Consider the following 18,689-nt stretch of genomic DNA (forward strand, 5'->3'; position numbering starts at 1 on the left):
TTTGTTATTGATTCATTTTCAACAAATGAAAGACAGATCCTTATCTCACATATTTTCTCTGTGTTGCTTGCAAAGAGTCACTCGAGGTCCAAGCTGCCTTTATGAAAGGGCGCAAAAGAGGAAATCCACCTTTTAGCTCTTGACCTAACTGCAGGCAAAGTGTTAATGTCTTCTCATTAATCTCACCTCTCAGAGTCCACAAGCTCCCCAAATAAACCCAAATATTTTTTGTGGGGGGACATAAAACACAAACGGCAACAATCCCTGTGACCGGAATTTGCTCCTCATCACTGCAATGTTGTCATGTGGTTTCCACGGGGACCACCTCGGTCTCTGTGGGGCGGGAAAAAAAAAAAGTTTCACCTTCTCCGTGACAGCTAAGATAAACGAGCAAGGTCCAGGGAGGAAGTTAGCGCAAACATGCATCTCTGCCCACTGGCCCGTGCTCATTGGCTCCCTCCTGCAGACTTATTTACGTTCATGTTGGCAGAATGTGGGAGTGAAGCTTGAAGGGGAGGTGCCAGTCGTTTGTGTGTACGAGGGCGTGACGCCCGATTATTGTCTGCGCCGCCGTCAACAACCTTGAACTGCGATAAAGGAAAGAAAAAGCAAACGGCTGCCCCCCCTGTTGTGTCCCAGATGATGTCACCTTCAGCTAATGAAGGCGATGATGATGTGCGTGAGCGCCGCGTCCGTTCACCATCTGCTTGGTTCCGCTATGGTGGAGCTGTCCCCCATGATGCTGCCGTTAGGAGTCCAATGTCTGGGGGGACTTTTGTGGCGTTAGTGGAGGATAATATATAATCGTAAAATGATAATCGTTATCAAATAATCGTTTGAGGATCGTAGTTTGCGTTATTTCTGTTATGCTGAAACTAATTAAAACTATTTGAATTAAAAAACGTCAAAAAATTAAAAACTATCAACTAATCATTTGAGAATCGTAGTTTGCATTATTTCACAATGATTTTTTTTAAAAAACAAAAAACTATAACTAATGCTGAAACTAATTAAAACTATTTTAATTAAAAAAACGTCAAAAAAATTAAAAACTATCAACTAATCGTTTGAGAATCGTAGTTTGCGTTATTTCACAATGATTTTTTTTAAAAAAACAGAAACTAATGCTGAAACTAAAACTATTTGAATTAAAAAAATGTCAAAACAAATTAAAAACTATCTTGAAAAAAAAAATGGTGCTAATTATGGCCTGCAACGTGTTTTGCACCATCTTGGCACAATTTAATGCCAGCATTATTTTCACAAAGCAACCTTGAGATAAATACAGCAAAAATAAAATGGCACTAATGATAAATCGATGAAAAACAAAAGTCACCAAAACACAGAATTAGTTCAACGTATCTCGTGAGATCTTAAAATACAGCCTCGCCTAAAAGCAAACATACTCGTCAATCGGGATCAATTCTTCTCCCGTGGTGAGAAGTACTGTTGTGTGCTTCTTGAAAAAAAGCGCCATCTTGAATTTGTACATGCGTGCAAGCTGCCGTGACTGACAGGCGCTTGACCCCGGCTGGTGAGCCGAGTGTAAAAGGCAACTGAGGCAGATCTTACGATAACATCAGGTGACCTTTCAGATCAGCTCAAACGCTTAGTCTCCACGGGGTTTCTTGCCTCGTTTTGACAAATCTTGACTTTTTTTTTTTTTTAGCCGCCACCGCTCACTCTGTCGCTTTTTCTTTGTCTGGCGAGATGTTGCAGCGAGTTGGCCGCCTGTATCAGATCCTGAGGTAATTTACTGGCAGCGATAAGGATGTGGCGCACACAGTCTTCCATTACGGTCCACTCTGTCAGGGCAATTGGAGGCCTACGGGACAGAAGGAAAATCGGGCGCTGGATAAAACGGTTACTTGCGGTGAAAATGATGATGCTAAATTCAGTGGAAGTGGAATTGATAGGGGGAACAATAAATAGTGACGTTCGTATTTTAGCCGCACTGCTTTTACTAGCTGCAATGTGACAATTTGAGTGAGCTACTTTTAGAGGTGGCAAAATTCATCGATTCATCGACGATGAATCCAAATTTCGCCAATCAAAATCGTTCAGCCTCTCAATAGTCATCATTTTCCGATTCCGGCTATTTTTTTTGCGCCACTGTGAGCTCTTTCAAGTCAAGTCTCCCTTTTTCAGACAGCCCAGGGTCGCTACCTCGTGAAAGAGCCTTGCCGCCGTGGAGCCTAAATCAAGATCCGAAATCAGAGCGCCATGAATCATGTCAACGGCGGTGCTAAAGAAGAGCGATGACACCATCTGTGGTAACATATGAAGAGCTAACACAGCCGCAGCGGTGTTGACACGAGCTGAAGCCGTGCAAAGAGGTTGTGAAGATACGCGTTTCCGCCGCCTGCCGTGCCTGGAAACCGTCTTCGGTCAGAAATGAGCCAGGCGGAATTAGTTGGCAGACCGTTGCATTTGTCACTGTGACGTTTTGAAAATTGCGTGCGGGAATGCGGTTTTAGTTTCATGACGTCGCCATCAACATGTTTATAGTCAAGATCCGATGTCAAGGCTATCTCACAAGGTCCTTGATTTCTTTTTACAGATACCCCCAAAATTCTTCCTAAATCCTGATAAAGATTCATTATAGTGGGAAAATTTTATTAAATTAAAATTAAATTAAATGCCCCCCAAATTCTTCCAAAAATGCTGATAAAGATTCATTCAGAAAATTAAATAAAATTAAATTAAATATCCCCCAAATTCTTAAAAAATGATGATAAAAATCCACTATACATGGAAAATCGGAAAATTAAATTAAATAAAACTGAAAAAAATAATGATAATAAAAAAGTCAATTATCTGGCCTTGCACCTGAGGAGCCCAAGCATGTTTCGGGGGGTCAGTACCCCTCCACCCCCCTTTCTAGCTCCGCCAGTGACTCCAGTCTCTTGGCACTGCTATTCTCCTTGAAGAAAGACTAAACCTGAACTGAAGACACACTACTTCATAGCCAGCCCTCTGGCTTGCTATCCACAAACTGATCCAATAAATTGACTTATCTAACTGTTGGAATGCGTCCCACCCTGAGGGCTTGCGGTGCTTTTCACGAGGGTGTTGCTGATTCTGAAGCGCGACAACAGCACGGCGCATTGTTAAGCTCTTCGTTTAATGAGAAGTCGTGATGGAGAAGAACCCGTCTTCCGCTCATAAATTATTTTCGTCTTTGCAGTCGCAGACAGCTAGAAGGTGGCTTCCTTTCGCTGGGAGAATTTATACTTAACAAGCCAGCGCATCACGACATGTGTTAATAGGGATCAACGCAATTCAAGTGAAAGAGTGCACAAAGCGTGATCCGTCTTTGTAAAATGGAGCCCTAAGCCCAAACAACATTCAGCACCGGATAGCGTTTCGGTGAATATAAATAGATGTAAGGGCTCTTTACCCTCGCACTCCAATACAATTGGCCGTAGAAAGACAGTGTGGGAGCATGAAGCCCATCAAAAATGAAGGGAGAGCTCGGCGACGTGATCAGTCGGCTATAAAATTGACTCGGACCAAGTGCTTTTACATTCTCTCGCTGTCAAAGATTGCTGATATTACATGACGGCAAAATGTTAAACACCCCCGCTGCATCGAATCTATTTCGCTGTTCACTGTTTTGCTGTATAAATCAAAGAATTGTCTGAAATCAGAAAATGTCGATTACTAAACGATGAATCGATTTGATAATCCATTTGTTGTCAGAAGGGTGAAGAGACTTGATGTCTTGGGAAATCAAATCATCTCGGCGCCATCGTTCGTTGATACTATTTGCAATTTTGCAGCCGCTGCAATAACGAGATTGTGATTATTCCAGGAAAAGATTCTTGTTAGGTGCTGGTGTTGATGTTTGACATACAACCAGCATGCCTTACTGTATCGGGCTTTAATAAGCGCTCTAGTTTTTCCGCGGCTGACTAATAATAGTTTGCTCATACGGCCATGGAAACTACTGAGACCACCCACTGTTTTTGTCTCTTTCCTGTTCATTTTAAATGACAGCAAAACTTTTACAGACAGGTTATATTTTTTACCATTTACCTTCAAATGCAGGCATTTTACCTATAGAACATTGCTTGGCTCTCATGCTGATTTTTTGTAATAAATTACTGATGACAGTGACTCGCCATGGTGTAGATGGAACCTTCAAAATCTATTTGCTCTTCTTATTTCCCTAAAAAAAACCGTAATTATTGCATCTTTATTTGTGCCACGATTCGAAAAGTCTCGTTGTTTATGCGTATTTACAGAACAGGCTATGAATTCCTAATCAGCCTCTCAATGTTTGCTTTTGCATTTCCATGAGGCAGGTGTTGAAACTTGGATAAGCTTGGTCAATGATTGAAGATGGCAAAGATGTCTAAGCCTCTTAAATTCTGTGCCGGAGGGGAAAAATGTTTTTCATCAGAATGACAGTTTGCATAATCTGCTCTGGATTGAGACTAAAGTCTTACTACATGGGATTCAGACGGATATTTTTCGGAGATGAAAACTTTCCACCGGATGAAGAAGTGTAAAGAAAACAACACGACGAGGAGTGATGTCATGAAATCACCGACTCGTCTTTTACGGTCTGCCCTGCTCTTAGCGCATCTGCTTAATCCCGGACATGATTGCCCGTACGGAACATTAACATCTTTAAAAATTCCCTCTGTCTGTGACCATCTGCTTTTATGAGCCTATTGTAGCTCCTGGATAGCCAACGTTTCCATTTGTCCTTATTACCTACCATAAAAGTGCAGTATTTAAGAGGCCTTCTAAAAATTCCATGGCTATTTGACGACGTCTGATATCTCGTTGGCATGACGCAGTGGTGCGTTTGCACACCGAGCCGCTCGCCGTTGCGGGCAAATTATCAGCTTAATATAACACTCTTTTTATTGCTTGACTCTACTATGAGAACGGAGGGTTATGTGGAGGATGAGGTCATTTGGAGGATCTGTGTTCCATATCGTAAGATGGCCCAAAATACAAGTTTGGAAAAGTCAGGTGGTTTTGATCTGGTTCAGACCACAGTACGGGAAGTTTTGAATCTGAATTGGAAGGGAGATAATAAATGGGGTGACATTTTGAAAATCCTCATTTTCATACACATGCTTTTAAGGCTCGCTGTGGGTGTTTAGCAGCAGAATTTCCGCCAAGCCTACAGCAGAAGGGTCTTGAAGATGCGCCTGGCAGGGTGACAATCTGGTGGCAGAAAGTCAATCGACATCTTCCGCCTGCTTCGACCACATCCAAGGGGGACAACTGGTCCAAAGCGACTTATTTCATTTATAAATATATAATCAGTCGACATCAAGATTGCAGTCATTTCACATATTTATTAATTAATTAATTTATTATCATTATTATTTTTTATTTTTTATTACATTAAATATATATATATTTATTATTTGTTATTATTATTATTTTATTTATTATATTCTATGATTATTATTATTTCAGTGTGCGCTCACACTGTAAACTGCTGCTGTAAAAACATGAACGAGCATAGTCGAAAAAGAAGACGCTAACAATTACCCAAGACTTCAATTGTTAAAAGCCCTAATTGGAAATAAAAACGCTCCGCTTTATCATTAGCCCCCTATTTAGTGGACGTATCTGTAATTAATCCATCTAAGTAATATGAGTGAGCTCTGACAGCTCAGTAATTACCCATTCCTGTCACCAAAGCGCAATTACCTGCTGACCGACTCGCACTTGCTATTAATTCAAGCCGGCACTTGACTGAAACTGGAAAATTCCACGTTGATGCGCTTGCACGAGCCAATAGCACTTGGAGGTTTACGGCTTTGGTGTAATTGGAACAAACATGCTAGTCGGGTGTTAGGGGATCAATTTTTGCGAGAGGATTCACTCAGCCTTGCTGTGTTATCTGTGTTGTCGCTGCTGTCATTAACATCTCACACAAGCATACCGATTTATTTGAATATTTTTGTTATATTCGATCAAACTTTTGCGCAACGTTGGAATTTCAAGTCACGTATAAATCGAATCAACATGCACGTACGATGGCCTTTTTTGTCTCTACAGAATCTAATTTGATTTGCTCTAAGTTTGTTTATAATGTGATGCATGAGTGATTTGCACTTTTCTCTACTTGCCTTAATAAGGATTCCCTCTTGAGAATAAAAACACGGACTGACACGTCCTTCCTCGCAGGCTTTATTTCATTTACACATCGTTTTTCTCCCTTCAAGGTTCGGAAAACCATCTCTCGACAATCTCTCCCTATTCAACCGAGCATGGATCAACCAAATAAGATTTCAGATTCCCAGGAATAAAATATGGCATTGGGCATTTATGAATGATCGTTTTGTACTATACCATGTAATGTAGAATTTATTCGTGCCAGTGACTGAAAAGCGTGTCATGTCAGCATCAGTTTTTCTCCGCTATTTTCCCAGACGTATTTGCTCAAATGAACTCTTCCATCTCTCGGCGAGTTAGAAAGGAGCATCAAAAATACATCCGTACAAGGCAGACATGATGACAGAATTTGAATTCTACCACCCATATTTTCTTTTAAATAAATTAGACACCTTGCTTCCTGGGCTTGATTTATTCATAAAGTCTTCTCTTGACCTCCGACTGGCTTCAAGTCACTCTCGTTTGTTAGCGACTCGGAATTCAGCACGGATTTGCAATTTTCACGGCGGTAACAATACTTTAGCATCTCGCTGGACTTGCATATGCGACACTTTTGTTTTGATCTATTCATTGTATTTGATTTTATGTGGGCGTTTGAGTTATGTGTAAATGATGTCACGGTTATCACGGCTGGAAAGACCGAGACCTTGGGGGAAATGAAGTCTTCTTACCGAGCAATAACAGCATCGAGCTGCTTTCAAATAAGGATTAATGTGGCATCTAAAAGCATCAAGGTGTACATCATAAGCGGTACTTTCATCCAGTGTACTCGCTGCACGGTTTATATTCAAGTGTGATCATAAAAAATATCCGCACGGCTGTAGAATAGCGGCGGAAGACATCGTGCGGTGATTCGTTCACTTTACAAATCCCTTTTCAGATGTCACGGCAATTGAATGACATCATCACCTGTGAGCGCCTTGTGAATAGTAATGATTTTTATTATTGATATCCAAAGAGGGTCAGCGACGATGGTTTCATTTATGTTGTGAGCCCGTCTGTCAATCATTTTCTTGTCTTCGCAGCTACACTCTACGCGTGGTGGGAAACGGTATCAAGGCTCAAGCCGACAACCCCGAGGTCAAAGTCAAAGGAGCCGACTCGGTGATCCATCAAATCATAGACAAACTCAAGCATATCAATCAGGTAGGCGATCAAGACTTTGCTTTTTTACAACTACTGGCAAGAGTTGAACGTAGCTTAGCTTCACTGAGCGTCCGACAACTCCAAAGCTTCTGTCATGTGCACAGAAAACAAGGAAACGGTAGCTGCTACGTTGCTAGCATTGCTTAGTCGTAATCGAGCGACCTTTTGTGAAAATCCCGACATTTTCCCCGAATTTCCAATGGGCACCACTTCCCTGATGGTTAACAGATTTATGATTCCTTCATATTATCACGTACGCAACAAATTGGCCTCAGCAGGCCACATAATATGATGTGCTGGGGCAGATCTAGCCCCCGGGCCTCGGGTTTGACATCATGCTTATTATTGTCCATCTTGAGTGCAAAATGATTGCTCTCTTACGGCTCAGCGTTCGTCTCTTGATTTGCAAAGAGCTGATTGGCATCTCTTTAGGACACACAAGTGTCGTTTAATTTCAACGTTCCATCCCGATAATGTAAATCTGCTGCATGTGGCGTAAACAAGGGCCAGACAAGTGGCTTTAATCTCAGTTGATAAGAGCTCAAGACAAATACAGGCCTGACGATAAATTGCCGATCATATACCGTCCTTTGTGTTGTAAAATGCCCATGTGATTCAATGAAATGTAAATTTATCGTTTGTTCGAGTGGGGCCGTGTAAAATGGCGTGTTTGTGTGGGTTAATGGCAGGCCGGTTTGCGGCCAGCCCAAACATCAATTACATATACCAGTGCACATTCTCATTCCGTTATACGCGTGAACGAGTCGGGGCTCCATATAACGTAATGTCTGCGTAAATCATTTTATTTGGACCTTAGGAAGAGATGTGTATTAGTGCATAAATGGCCCGTTTGCATGTTCCGCTCTGAATTACGGCTACTAGTAAATAATGTGATGATATTAGCTTTTAAAGAGAGCGGCGCTAGCTATTTTTATTGGAAGAGCGACGCGTCTGTTTGACATTTCCACCGCTACGTCCTTTATTTCTTTTGTCCGCGACCTTGACGGATCCGCCGCGTAGTAAAGGTGACCACCTTCTCGAAACCCAAATGGAAAGCTCTCATTGCTATTCCGCTGGGCAGAGGCGGAACCCAGCAAATAGAAATGCAGCTATTGACAAATTCATCATGCAACTGTGGATTTCATCACGGGGCTCATCAGCAGTTCTTTCTTATGAATTATTTGTCCGCCCGCCGCTCTCCTCCTTGGCTGTCCTCTTTTCTTGATGCGGTAAAGCCCATCAAGAATCTCCAGGCAGGTTCTGTCCCCGTGTCTCTCAATCATAATCAGGGCCAGGCAGCTTCTCACCCGCTCTGCCTCTGAATTATTCACCAGTCATTGATGTGCTGGTTGACCAGCAGTTTTTCTTGTGAATTATTCATGTCTCCTCCCTTTCTCCGAAAGATTAACACTGGGAATGTATTTGCGCTTTATTTGTTGTGGTCGCAAATGTGCATGGAAAATTACAATATCTGACAGCAATGAAATAGTCAGATGGCTGCTATAAATCTCCCTTGTAGAATTAGAATCAGCTTTGGAGGCAAATTTATGGCAGCTGCTTCATTGGAGTGTTTCATGACTTCATTTTACTTTCTCCAAAACGATTCATTATTTTTGGGATGGGGCAAAACAATGGGAAACTTTTGAAACTTTCAAGACAGAAACCACGACATCGACTGAATATGCTGAAAAATGATTATTCTAGTTTATTTGTAAGGCCTTGAGCTTTGGAGGTTTAATTTGTTGTTTTAAAATGATCAACTAATCAAGGACTTGAATAAGAAAATTGTTGAAATGTCCATCCCGTTATACAAAACATGACGTGACACAAACACTAACTACAAAAATAAACGAATTATATTCAACTCAGAAAATAAGCAAAAATCATTCTTTTTTTTTAAGTAAAATCATTTTTTTTCATTGATTTTAAATAGTGTTTTATAATGATCAACTAATCACTGACTCGGATAACAAAATTATTGAAATTTCCATCCCGTAACTATAAAAATAAACAAATTAGTATTCACTCAGAAAATAGGCAAAAATCATCGTTTTCGAAAGTAGAATATTTATTTTGTGCTTAAGATTTTAACATCATGTTTCCACCTGTTGGTTGTCGACATTTGTTTGCCTTTTTTTTTCTCGATTTATAAATACATACTTGATCATTCCACCTTCATATTAAGTTTGTATAGCAGTGCAAAGTTTCAATGGGAACTTTTTGTACGTTACCATATTGTTCTAGTCGTGGCGCTCTGGGCTGCACATGGTCCTAATAAACACCCTGTCAGCACTCCTGCTGCGTTGAGGAAAATGCAAAATGATAGCGTGCGTCTCGGGAATCGACTCTCATCCTGACACTTTTCTCCTCTGGCAAGCAAATGTGGTCATTGTGCACCTTTTTTTTTTTTCCTCTTGCTTCCTCCTATTTACAGATGGGAGGATGTGGTCAACAACAGTGCCATTTTATAAAATGGAGAACATACTACTTTTCTCCATGGGGAAAAAAGCAAATATAAAATTAATCTGGTCATTTTGCAAATATATTCAGAAGGATTTGAATTCTCAAATGTTGTTTTCAGTCCTTAAAGAGTGAGAAATGAAGATGTTTGCGCTCCAGCTGCATTTTGCCAGCAAACGGCTGACTCCGCGCTTGCCAGTCTCGCGTTGCCAAATCTGCCAAATCATTTTCCGTGATGGAGCTCGTCACAAATATTTCTATGGCCCAGTGAGTCCAAAATGCCCAAAAGCATTTACTCGTGCATCTGTTTCAATTAAAAACTGCATTTTAAATGCCAAAACGGTATTTATAAAATCAAATCCAGTTTGGTTAGAATTAGGACAAGCTATGTCAATTCTAAAATGATTCTTTTTAGCAGTGATGTCATTTTCGAGTTTGAATAAAAAATAAATCCCAGTCAAGTTCGACTCGCATCTGGCGTGGATGCTTGTTGAAAGATAATTTGAACCAATGTATGGGTCAATAACTCAGATTGTCCATTCAGGTTTCTTGCATGTCAATACAGTCCGGCGCTAACACTAATTGGGGTCAACTATGATGAATGCGCACCTCGGTTTGGAACAAATGAAGATGTCGTTAAATATCACAAAGATGAATGACGGCGCAAATTAGTTGCAGATCTGCCACGGCATTCATTAGTGTGTCTGGCTAAATAAATGTTTGAGCTTGGAAATGCTAATATTCTTCAAAGCGTGTCCAAAATGTGTGCAGTCTGATTGCTTTGTCTCACTATGATCTCCTGAAACAGATGGACGCCACGTTTGAGCAGATGTTCGCCAGACACGACTAAACGTAGCATGAACACTGCTTATTCAAAAAAAAAAAAAAATATCAATGTTGTGGTTATGAATATTTTCCTGCACATCATTTCCAAAGTGCTTCATTGTTCTCCAAGCTTGTCGCTGATGAGTGGTAAAGAGGGCGCTATAATTACATAGGCACTCATCCTGAGCGTATCCGTGACACTGTTGCTCTCTTGTAGCAAAGCACGGCAGTAAACTAATTAAAATGATGCAATAGCTTTGTGATCAGCATAAAGCTTGCATTATGTGAATTCATTTATTTGAATAGGGACGATTTCCGCAGTCCCCAGGGAGTCCGATACATAAAGAAAATATACATATAAGTGCATAAGAAAGAAAATATAAAATGCAATATAAATAACACAAGGGAACTGCTGTATCCTTTCTGAAGCAACCAAAATATGGAATGAACACATTGTTCGTGCTTAGTAACATAAAAAAGGCTGTAGGGGTGGTAAACAAACACACCAAAAACCACAACAGATGAAAAGCTTTTTTTTTTCTTTCTTATTGAACTTGTTCAGCATGAGCCAATAAATTGTTCTAGCGGGATGAAGCGATGCTCGTCCATCCGTCTGTTTGATTTGGCCGGAGAGTATTTGATCACATTTTCTTTTTGTTTGGCTTCGTTCCGATTTCGTGTCATCAGCCTCGCGCCACGTACGCCTCGTGTAAATATTAAACGTGATATGTGTGCACGGGATAATATATATTCAATCTAAATACGGAATGTTAATGTTGGACTGTAAGCAGTCAAATAGGTCTTCATGAGATGATTTCCAGAAGAAGTAAAACAACTTTTTTGCTCCACTAGCTACTGCAAGGGAAATCCATTCCTAAATTGGGAACATTGGACCAAATTGAAACAGGAAGCGGAGATGCAGAAGGACATTACAGCGGCGACTGCGACGATGAAGACGGTTGTGACGGTTCAGCTGGTGGAGAGGTCAAGAAGAACATCCAGAAAGTCTCCAAATGTGAGCAACCTCTTTTAATGTCACTGAACAACAAGCTTGTAGTTTTTTTTTTGCAGGAATAGCAACAAAAATAATTAACTCAAACTCCCCAAAAAATGATAAATTAGTTTCTCTTCACATATCACCTATCTACCTGCTTGCGTGATTAAAATTCAAAAACCGGTGACGCGTGTTGGAAGTAAATCTGCATAATAATCCATCTTAATAAGAGTCATCCTAGACTGCAGTTTATGACACCCATAATAATAGTCATGAAAGATAATAGCTTCAATGGGGGCATTAAGGCAATCAAGATCCGTTATCGAAAAAAAAAAAAGATTGCTCCAGAGAGGATCAGGAACCCCCAATGCACCTTCCTCACGTCGCATGAATGCCCAACCCCTCCTCCCCATCGTTAAACACGCTAACCGCTGGATTAATCATCCCTCCCATCTCGCCTGCGGCGACAGCCAGGGTGGTGGCGGGCGGGTGGTCATCCAAACAAGTCATTCACGCTGCGTAAATGTTCCCCTGCGGCCCGACGCTCCGTCTGGAACTTGCTGCCTAATGATGGCTCAGCTGAGGCCCTGATGGCTTTGGCCAAAGCTGCCTGCCTTAAGAATCTATGAGCAAGTTTAAAACCGTCGCTAAATGAGAGTTTGTCAAGGCTATCACAAGCCTCTCATTAAAAGTGTGACAATTTACATGATGATATGCTAATAGCACGAGACGCAGTTTGTTACAGCATATTGCTCCGGTTGCAGTGAGAGAAGGTTTGCTCTGTTCTGATTATAACACATTATCGTGATCAGGGTAGCAAGCTGCGCAAATTTGCTCCAGCTGCACACAGTGATGTAAGAGTCGACTCATTACACCTTCTCTCTCACTCGCTCGCTCTCTCTCGAAAGAAAACAGATTCTCTTTCGGGCTAGTTTGCTGTATTTGCTGTCCGTGATGCTCAAGTGCAAAACTTCAATCAGAGAAACACACAATAGAAGTCATAGCGACATGAATGAAAAAAACAAATAAAAAAGTGAAAGAATAAAAAAATTGAAATAAAATAAATTGATTTTTTAAAATAAATAATGTATTTATTAAATAAATAAACAAAAAATAAAATAAAAAGGGTGGAAGAGAAAATAGACAGTGTGGGCGTTGAGAGCTGAATGAATGAAACAAAAAGAAAAAAGTCAAATAATAAAAAAAAGTCAAATAATAAAAAAAATAAACAATAAATAATATATTGATTAAGTAATAAACAAACAAAAAATAAAATAAAAAAGGGTAGAAGAGAAAATAGACAGTGTGGGCATTGAGAGCTGAATGAATGAAACAAAAAGAAAAAAGTCAAATAAAAAAAATATAATAAAATAAAAAAAAAAAAAAAAGGATGGAAGATAAAATAGACAGTGTGGGCGTCGAGAGCTTTTTTTGGACAATGTGTAAGCATCAAAGCATGAGAAGTCGAAGCCGCACGTCTCACCGCGGCACCATTTCAATGCAATTATCGATAATCCTCCTCCCATGTCTTTGAGCTTTATCAGCAGAACATGCTGTAGATGGCACAGTCTGATAAAAACATTCAATACATCGATGCTAACAATAAAAGGATTATCCTCTTTAGGCATAATTGCGTCAGAAGAAAGCACGCCAACCTGCCCTCACAGTCAGACAGCAAACTCATTTGATACTTTCCCAACTCACAGGAAGTCAGAAATCATGACTTTACTAATACATGAGAACTCTTGTCATCATTATTATATTATTATGCGCACACTCAGAAGTCATAAGTAAATTATCATTTGTGCCTGAACGGTAGCGTGGGGTTGCTTTTCCGATATTTTCATGCCAGAGATTTCGCTATGACTTCTCTGGTGACACAGATGGCTGAGAACCTTCACTAAAACATGACACCAGTGAGATATGGAAATAGCTCTTCCTCCTACATCCATTTTAGAAGCCTGCCCTTGTTTTTCTCATTTCATGGCTGCATTGAAGGGCGGGTGGCCTGGCAATTTTTTTTATGTACCACATCTTGTTATTATACCAACAAAGTGACCGCAAATGATTTGACCCCATTCTTATTGCTCCTCATAGGGACAATAAAATAGTAAAATGGATGCAGTTAATAGCTGTTCTACTTTATACTCTTTTTATTTATGTTAAAAGATGTGGAGCAAATATAGAATTCACTCTTTTAACATTGATGAAAGTGTGACAAAAAAATCAGTCGCACAAACTGGGAGAAAGCACAAAGTACAACAGAGGATGATGATCATATCAAAACTTGGAACAAGGGGGGAAAAAGGGGGGAAGAACCAATATGAGGAATATAACAAGACGTTCCGGTGAGAAGAAGAAGCCAGCCCTGTGCATTCATCACGAGCGTGATGACTAATGAGAACCAAACAGCTGTGCGAGGAGCTGAAGTGGAACGTGTACCGGAATCAAATCAAATCAATTCACTTGCTTGTGCACGCATCAGCGATATGACAGCAAGGTAAATATCAGCTGCCTAATTACTATTTGATATAAGCCAAAAGGCCTCAAAGCCAAGGGTTAAGCTGCTTCATGATAAATGTTTATGGAGTAAATATACACCTGGATTCGTCGCATAAAAACCAGCGCCCGGCTCAATTTACGGTATTATAAAGCAGTTCTGCCACTCTCACTCTGGTGTTTTATTATTATTACGCTCCCAGTCGGGAAATTCTAACAAACAAGCATCTAGAGACTTTGTGAGCTTCTAATTATACAAAGCTAAATGAGCTAAATGCAAATGTTTGCCTGAAAACATAACAACACGGGCGCGCATTAATCACAACCAAATTACCAGTTGATACTTTGCTTAATTGCAGCATGCTAGAAAAAGGAAAAAAGTTGGAAGTTCTTGTGTTTCCTTGACTTTCAACGAGCTGACAGCACAGGCTGCACAACTAAGAGTTGTTTCGCTGCTGAAATCTCAACAGGCAAGTGTTGGGCCTCTTATCAGGCCAGCATGGATTCAGCTGCAGACATTGTGACTCTGCTGCCTTGTGAACATTGTAGTGCAAAACAACATCTGTCAAACACGCCGACAGCACCCAGAGACACACATCGATTTCTAAGAAACGCACCGGGTCATGGGAAAAAAAGACTTTCTTTCGGTGGGACTTTAGCAGATATGATTGTGTCTCAAAATGTTGTGGCATTATTTGACCAATTTTATCTTTTAAATGTATTTTTATTTTATTGATTGTGTCTCACAATGTTGTGGCATTATTTTATCAATTTAAGTTTTTAATTATTTTATTTTATTTTATTAATGGCATTATTCAAACATCCTTTTTTGAAGGGTATGTCACATGACCAGGCAAGTAGCCAATGGATGATGCAAATCTAGCATAGCAACGGTCCCGCATGAGGCATGCTTGAATTATAATGAGTTAATATTATCTCTGCAGGTGTTTGATTCGGGCTTCTCAACTCTCGAATATAATGCTGCTGAATATAGTCGAAGTCTTGCACTAATCACGGGTGATGACGTGCGCAATAGATTTAGACTATTTTTCCATAGTTCCTATTGTCACATTTTCCAAACTGTAAATGAAATACCGCTTCTGCAAGAGCAAGGAGTACATGACAGAAATATTTTCGTGTCTCTGAGAGGTGCTTTCAACTCTCCCGGAACACTAGACTGTGCCTATTAGAAAGATCTTTATTCTTATTACAGTGTGAGATGAGATTAGCTCACCTACTGTGCTTCTCGCCCTCCTCCATGCCTGTCATAATGCCATGCAAATTATTTTCAGTAGTGTGGCTCACAACCTTTTGTCCACTTAGCCTGACTGGAATGATTCCCAGACCTGTTAAATGATCTCTCGGGAATAATTATTTACCGCGCTAGTTGTAAAAACTAGCATTGTGCAGGAACAATTGAAAGGTAATGTGTGAATGTGATCTGTTGTCTTTATTATGTCAAGTTTGAAATAATGTGAAAATGTGGAAATTGGTTTAAACACCGCACAAATGAACTGGTCACCAATACAAAGTAGAAAAACAAGTAATAAAAAGTCCTTTCGTACATAACTGAGCTATGCAATTAAAATGAAAAATAAAATTAATAAATATAATTATAATATATATTATAATATATAATATAATATTATTTTATAATATAATATTATTTTATAATATAATATAATATAATATAATATAATATAATATAATATAATATAATATAATATAATATAATATAATTAATAAAATGAAAACCTTAGACGGAAGCTGCTGTCAGCGACGTAGTCCCGAAAGTGAAGAGACTCGTGTGTCAGCCAGCGCGCTAACCAAACTCCGTGGGGGATTGCAAACGACACCAAAAGGCAAAAGCTGCAGGCAGCACACAGAGCTGTCAGCGTGTGCGTGTAAATTGTGATGGACCAACCTCAGTGCTGTTTGGATTCGAGCTGGAAACTGTGATGTGATATCTTTCATTTTTAATGATTTCTTTCCCCCAACCACTTTTTCTTCACACGGCTCATTTCATACAGTTGCTTTTAGGTGTGCTTTTGCGGTTATTACCTCAGCGAGAAGGTTATGTTTTGCACCCTTGCTCGTTTGTCAGCAAGATTACGTGAAAACTACTGGACCATCGAAATTAGATTTGGTCATGTAACGATGTTTTCAAAAAGGGCCCGGCCGATCCCGCTTTTTAACAACGATTAGAAACCCATTTTCTTATTTACTTGGATTGTCTATTTCAATTAGCTTAATTCTATTCTATTCTATTCTATTCTATTCTATTCTATTCTATTATTGCAAGATTACATAAAAACTACTGGACCATCTAAATTAGACTTTGTCCTGTAATGATGTTTTCAAAAAGGGACTGGGTAATCCTGATTTTTATCAACAATTAAAATCTGATTTGTGTATTTACTTGGATAGTCTCTTGCAACAGGCTTGATTATTTGAGTCGAATAAATATGCAAATATACATAATGCATCCTGCCGTATCATCCGAGAGCCGATTTACCGTCATTCGCCTCCTCCACACTCAGCCCACCAAGCTGAATGACGAGAAGACCTCCAGCAGGGATTCTCGGCAACCATTTGGAGTGGTAAGTACGGCTTGGTAAAAGCAAATGGGGGAGGCAGAATCATTGAAGCTGAAGGACAGAAAGGCGACATAACCCAAATAACACAGCCGAGAAACACAGTGACCTCCGACATATGAAATTTACTGGATCTTCAATCGAAAGGACACTTTTTCTAATGCCGATGAAAACCTTCAAAGTGCATCAAAGAATCCGAAACTTAAGAGCATCTTTTTGACAATGAATGAGCAAGGAAGTTTTTATCTGCGGAAAAGCTTCTATTGTCCGTAGACGCTTGAGCTGGAGAGACTTTCCTTTGATTTTCAAATGATACTGATTTTCATCCCTCGAGGGGAAATTCAACTCACATGTTGCACACCACGCAGTGACAATTCTGATATGTGTCATGCTGGCATAAATTGAAAAAACACCAGGCAGTCAGATATCATCAGATCAGAATCAAGTCTCTCAAGATGAGTGCGAATCTGATATGTATCTTGTGTCTGACAATGTGCCGAGTCATCAGATTGGCGACGTAGACGCTAGCCCACGACAAAACAATTCAGCAAAAAAAAAAAAAAAAAAAACATGGCGTAAATATGCTTCGTTAGCGCTGCGCCGATTATGAAATAAGGAAAATAAGCGAGGACTGCCACGTGGATGTCAGCCTCGTTTAAATCACCGAGAGTCAGCTCAGGCCAACTGTGTTGTCACTGTGGGCTGTTGATGCCGCTGCAGTTATTTACATGGAGTTTGGATGTCTGCCAATCTTGTCTTCTATAAATGGAATCACAGCCATAGTGCATACAAAGTATGTCAGACAAGTTCCAGGATTGAAATGCAAACCTCAATCTGTCCCCCCCTGAAGTCGAGGAAATGTTCTCAATCGTCTCCAACGTGACTTTGTTCACTCTTCATCCTCTGACATCATCATGTCGGAGTCACTTTCTTAAAAATGTACAACTTTCTCCTTCTCATCGTTCCTCCCTCAGGTAGCCGCCGCGTGTTTACTTTAACTACTCAAACTCATACATGCAAGTACAGTACCTGGCTTCAATCATTTTTATTCCAACTGGAATTTTGAGCCTAATGAGCTTCATCTGCAAAAAGGTTTCTCATTGTCCTAATGAACCATGAAAAGGGCAAGCGCACATTAGCGGGCCAACTGTTTTAATAATCAGCTCCGTGTCACAAACGGAGACCTTCTCACAAAAGTCTGCTTTATCAATGAAAAGAGGAGATGAACTCTTCATTAGGATTAATTGAACCACAACACATTGAAATTCTCCGACTCCAACTCATTAAATGAATCTCTTTTGTACGCTCCCGGCCAGCCCGAAAATAGAACAATTGTTCCTTCTGCTCTAACGGAAACCTAATTGTAAATGTCATTGTTTGGGATCGTCTCGTTGTTTGCCTTTGGGTGGAATTGCATATCATTTTGCTCCTATCAATGTTGACTAATTTCGAATTGTTTTTGTCATAAATATGAATCATTCCGCAATTTACACATTCAGAATACTCATTATTAGGATTATATTATATTATTATTATTATTATTATTATTATTTTCAGCTGTTTGTTGTGTTTAGGGCAGACGGCCAGAGCCAATTCCAAGTATTTGGTGAAAAATATTTCCATCCTTCTTATAAAAGTCTTTATGAGATCATCCGCTGCACGGAAGGGACAGCGCACGATCCGAAACGTCTCTCATCCCAGTGACACATGACAGGCAGGTGTTCTTTCCTTGCCGTCGCTGTCCTCTGAAAATGTCACTCAGCCTTCATCGTCAGGCCTCCAAGGTCACCCTTAGATGTGCATCAGTAAGCTCGGCCCATAGGCAGCAGACCCACACGTTGCTTTCCCATCAGCCCTCCTCGCTCCGTTCACATGTCGCAGGCAGAAAACAAACAAACATTGCAGACGGCCAGTTTGTTGCGGGAGACCTCGGCACGAGGACATGAGGTGAAAGCGGTGACTGGAGAGAATTTCAGTGGTGCGTAGCAAAAAGGGTGACGCCACTCAGACTGATGTTGGGCGGC

General features: G+C 40.2%; 1 protein-coding gene across 1 annotated transcript in view; it reads left to right on the top strand.

The window, feature by feature from the left end:
* Window positions 1–18,689, top strand: part of gpc5a (glypican 5a) — a 46,065-nt gene that overhangs the window by 16,756 nt on the left and 10,620 nt on the right. The window contains exons 7-8 of the mRNA XM_049718311.2: window positions 7,173–7,293; window positions 11,431–11,593. Of these exons, the coding sequence (XP_049574268.1) occupies window positions 7,173–7,293; window positions 11,431–11,593 (284 nt within the window). The remainder of the gene's footprint in view (window positions 1–7,172; window positions 7,294–11,430; window positions 11,594–18,689) is intronic.

The sequence above is a fragment of the Syngnathus scovelli genome, chromosome 4 (assembly GCF_024217435.2).
Source record: "Syngnathus scovelli strain Florida chromosome 4, RoL_Ssco_1.2, whole genome shotgun sequence".
Lineage (NCBI taxonomy): Eukaryota > Metazoa > Chordata > Actinopteri > Syngnathiformes > Syngnathidae > Syngnathus > Syngnathus scovelli.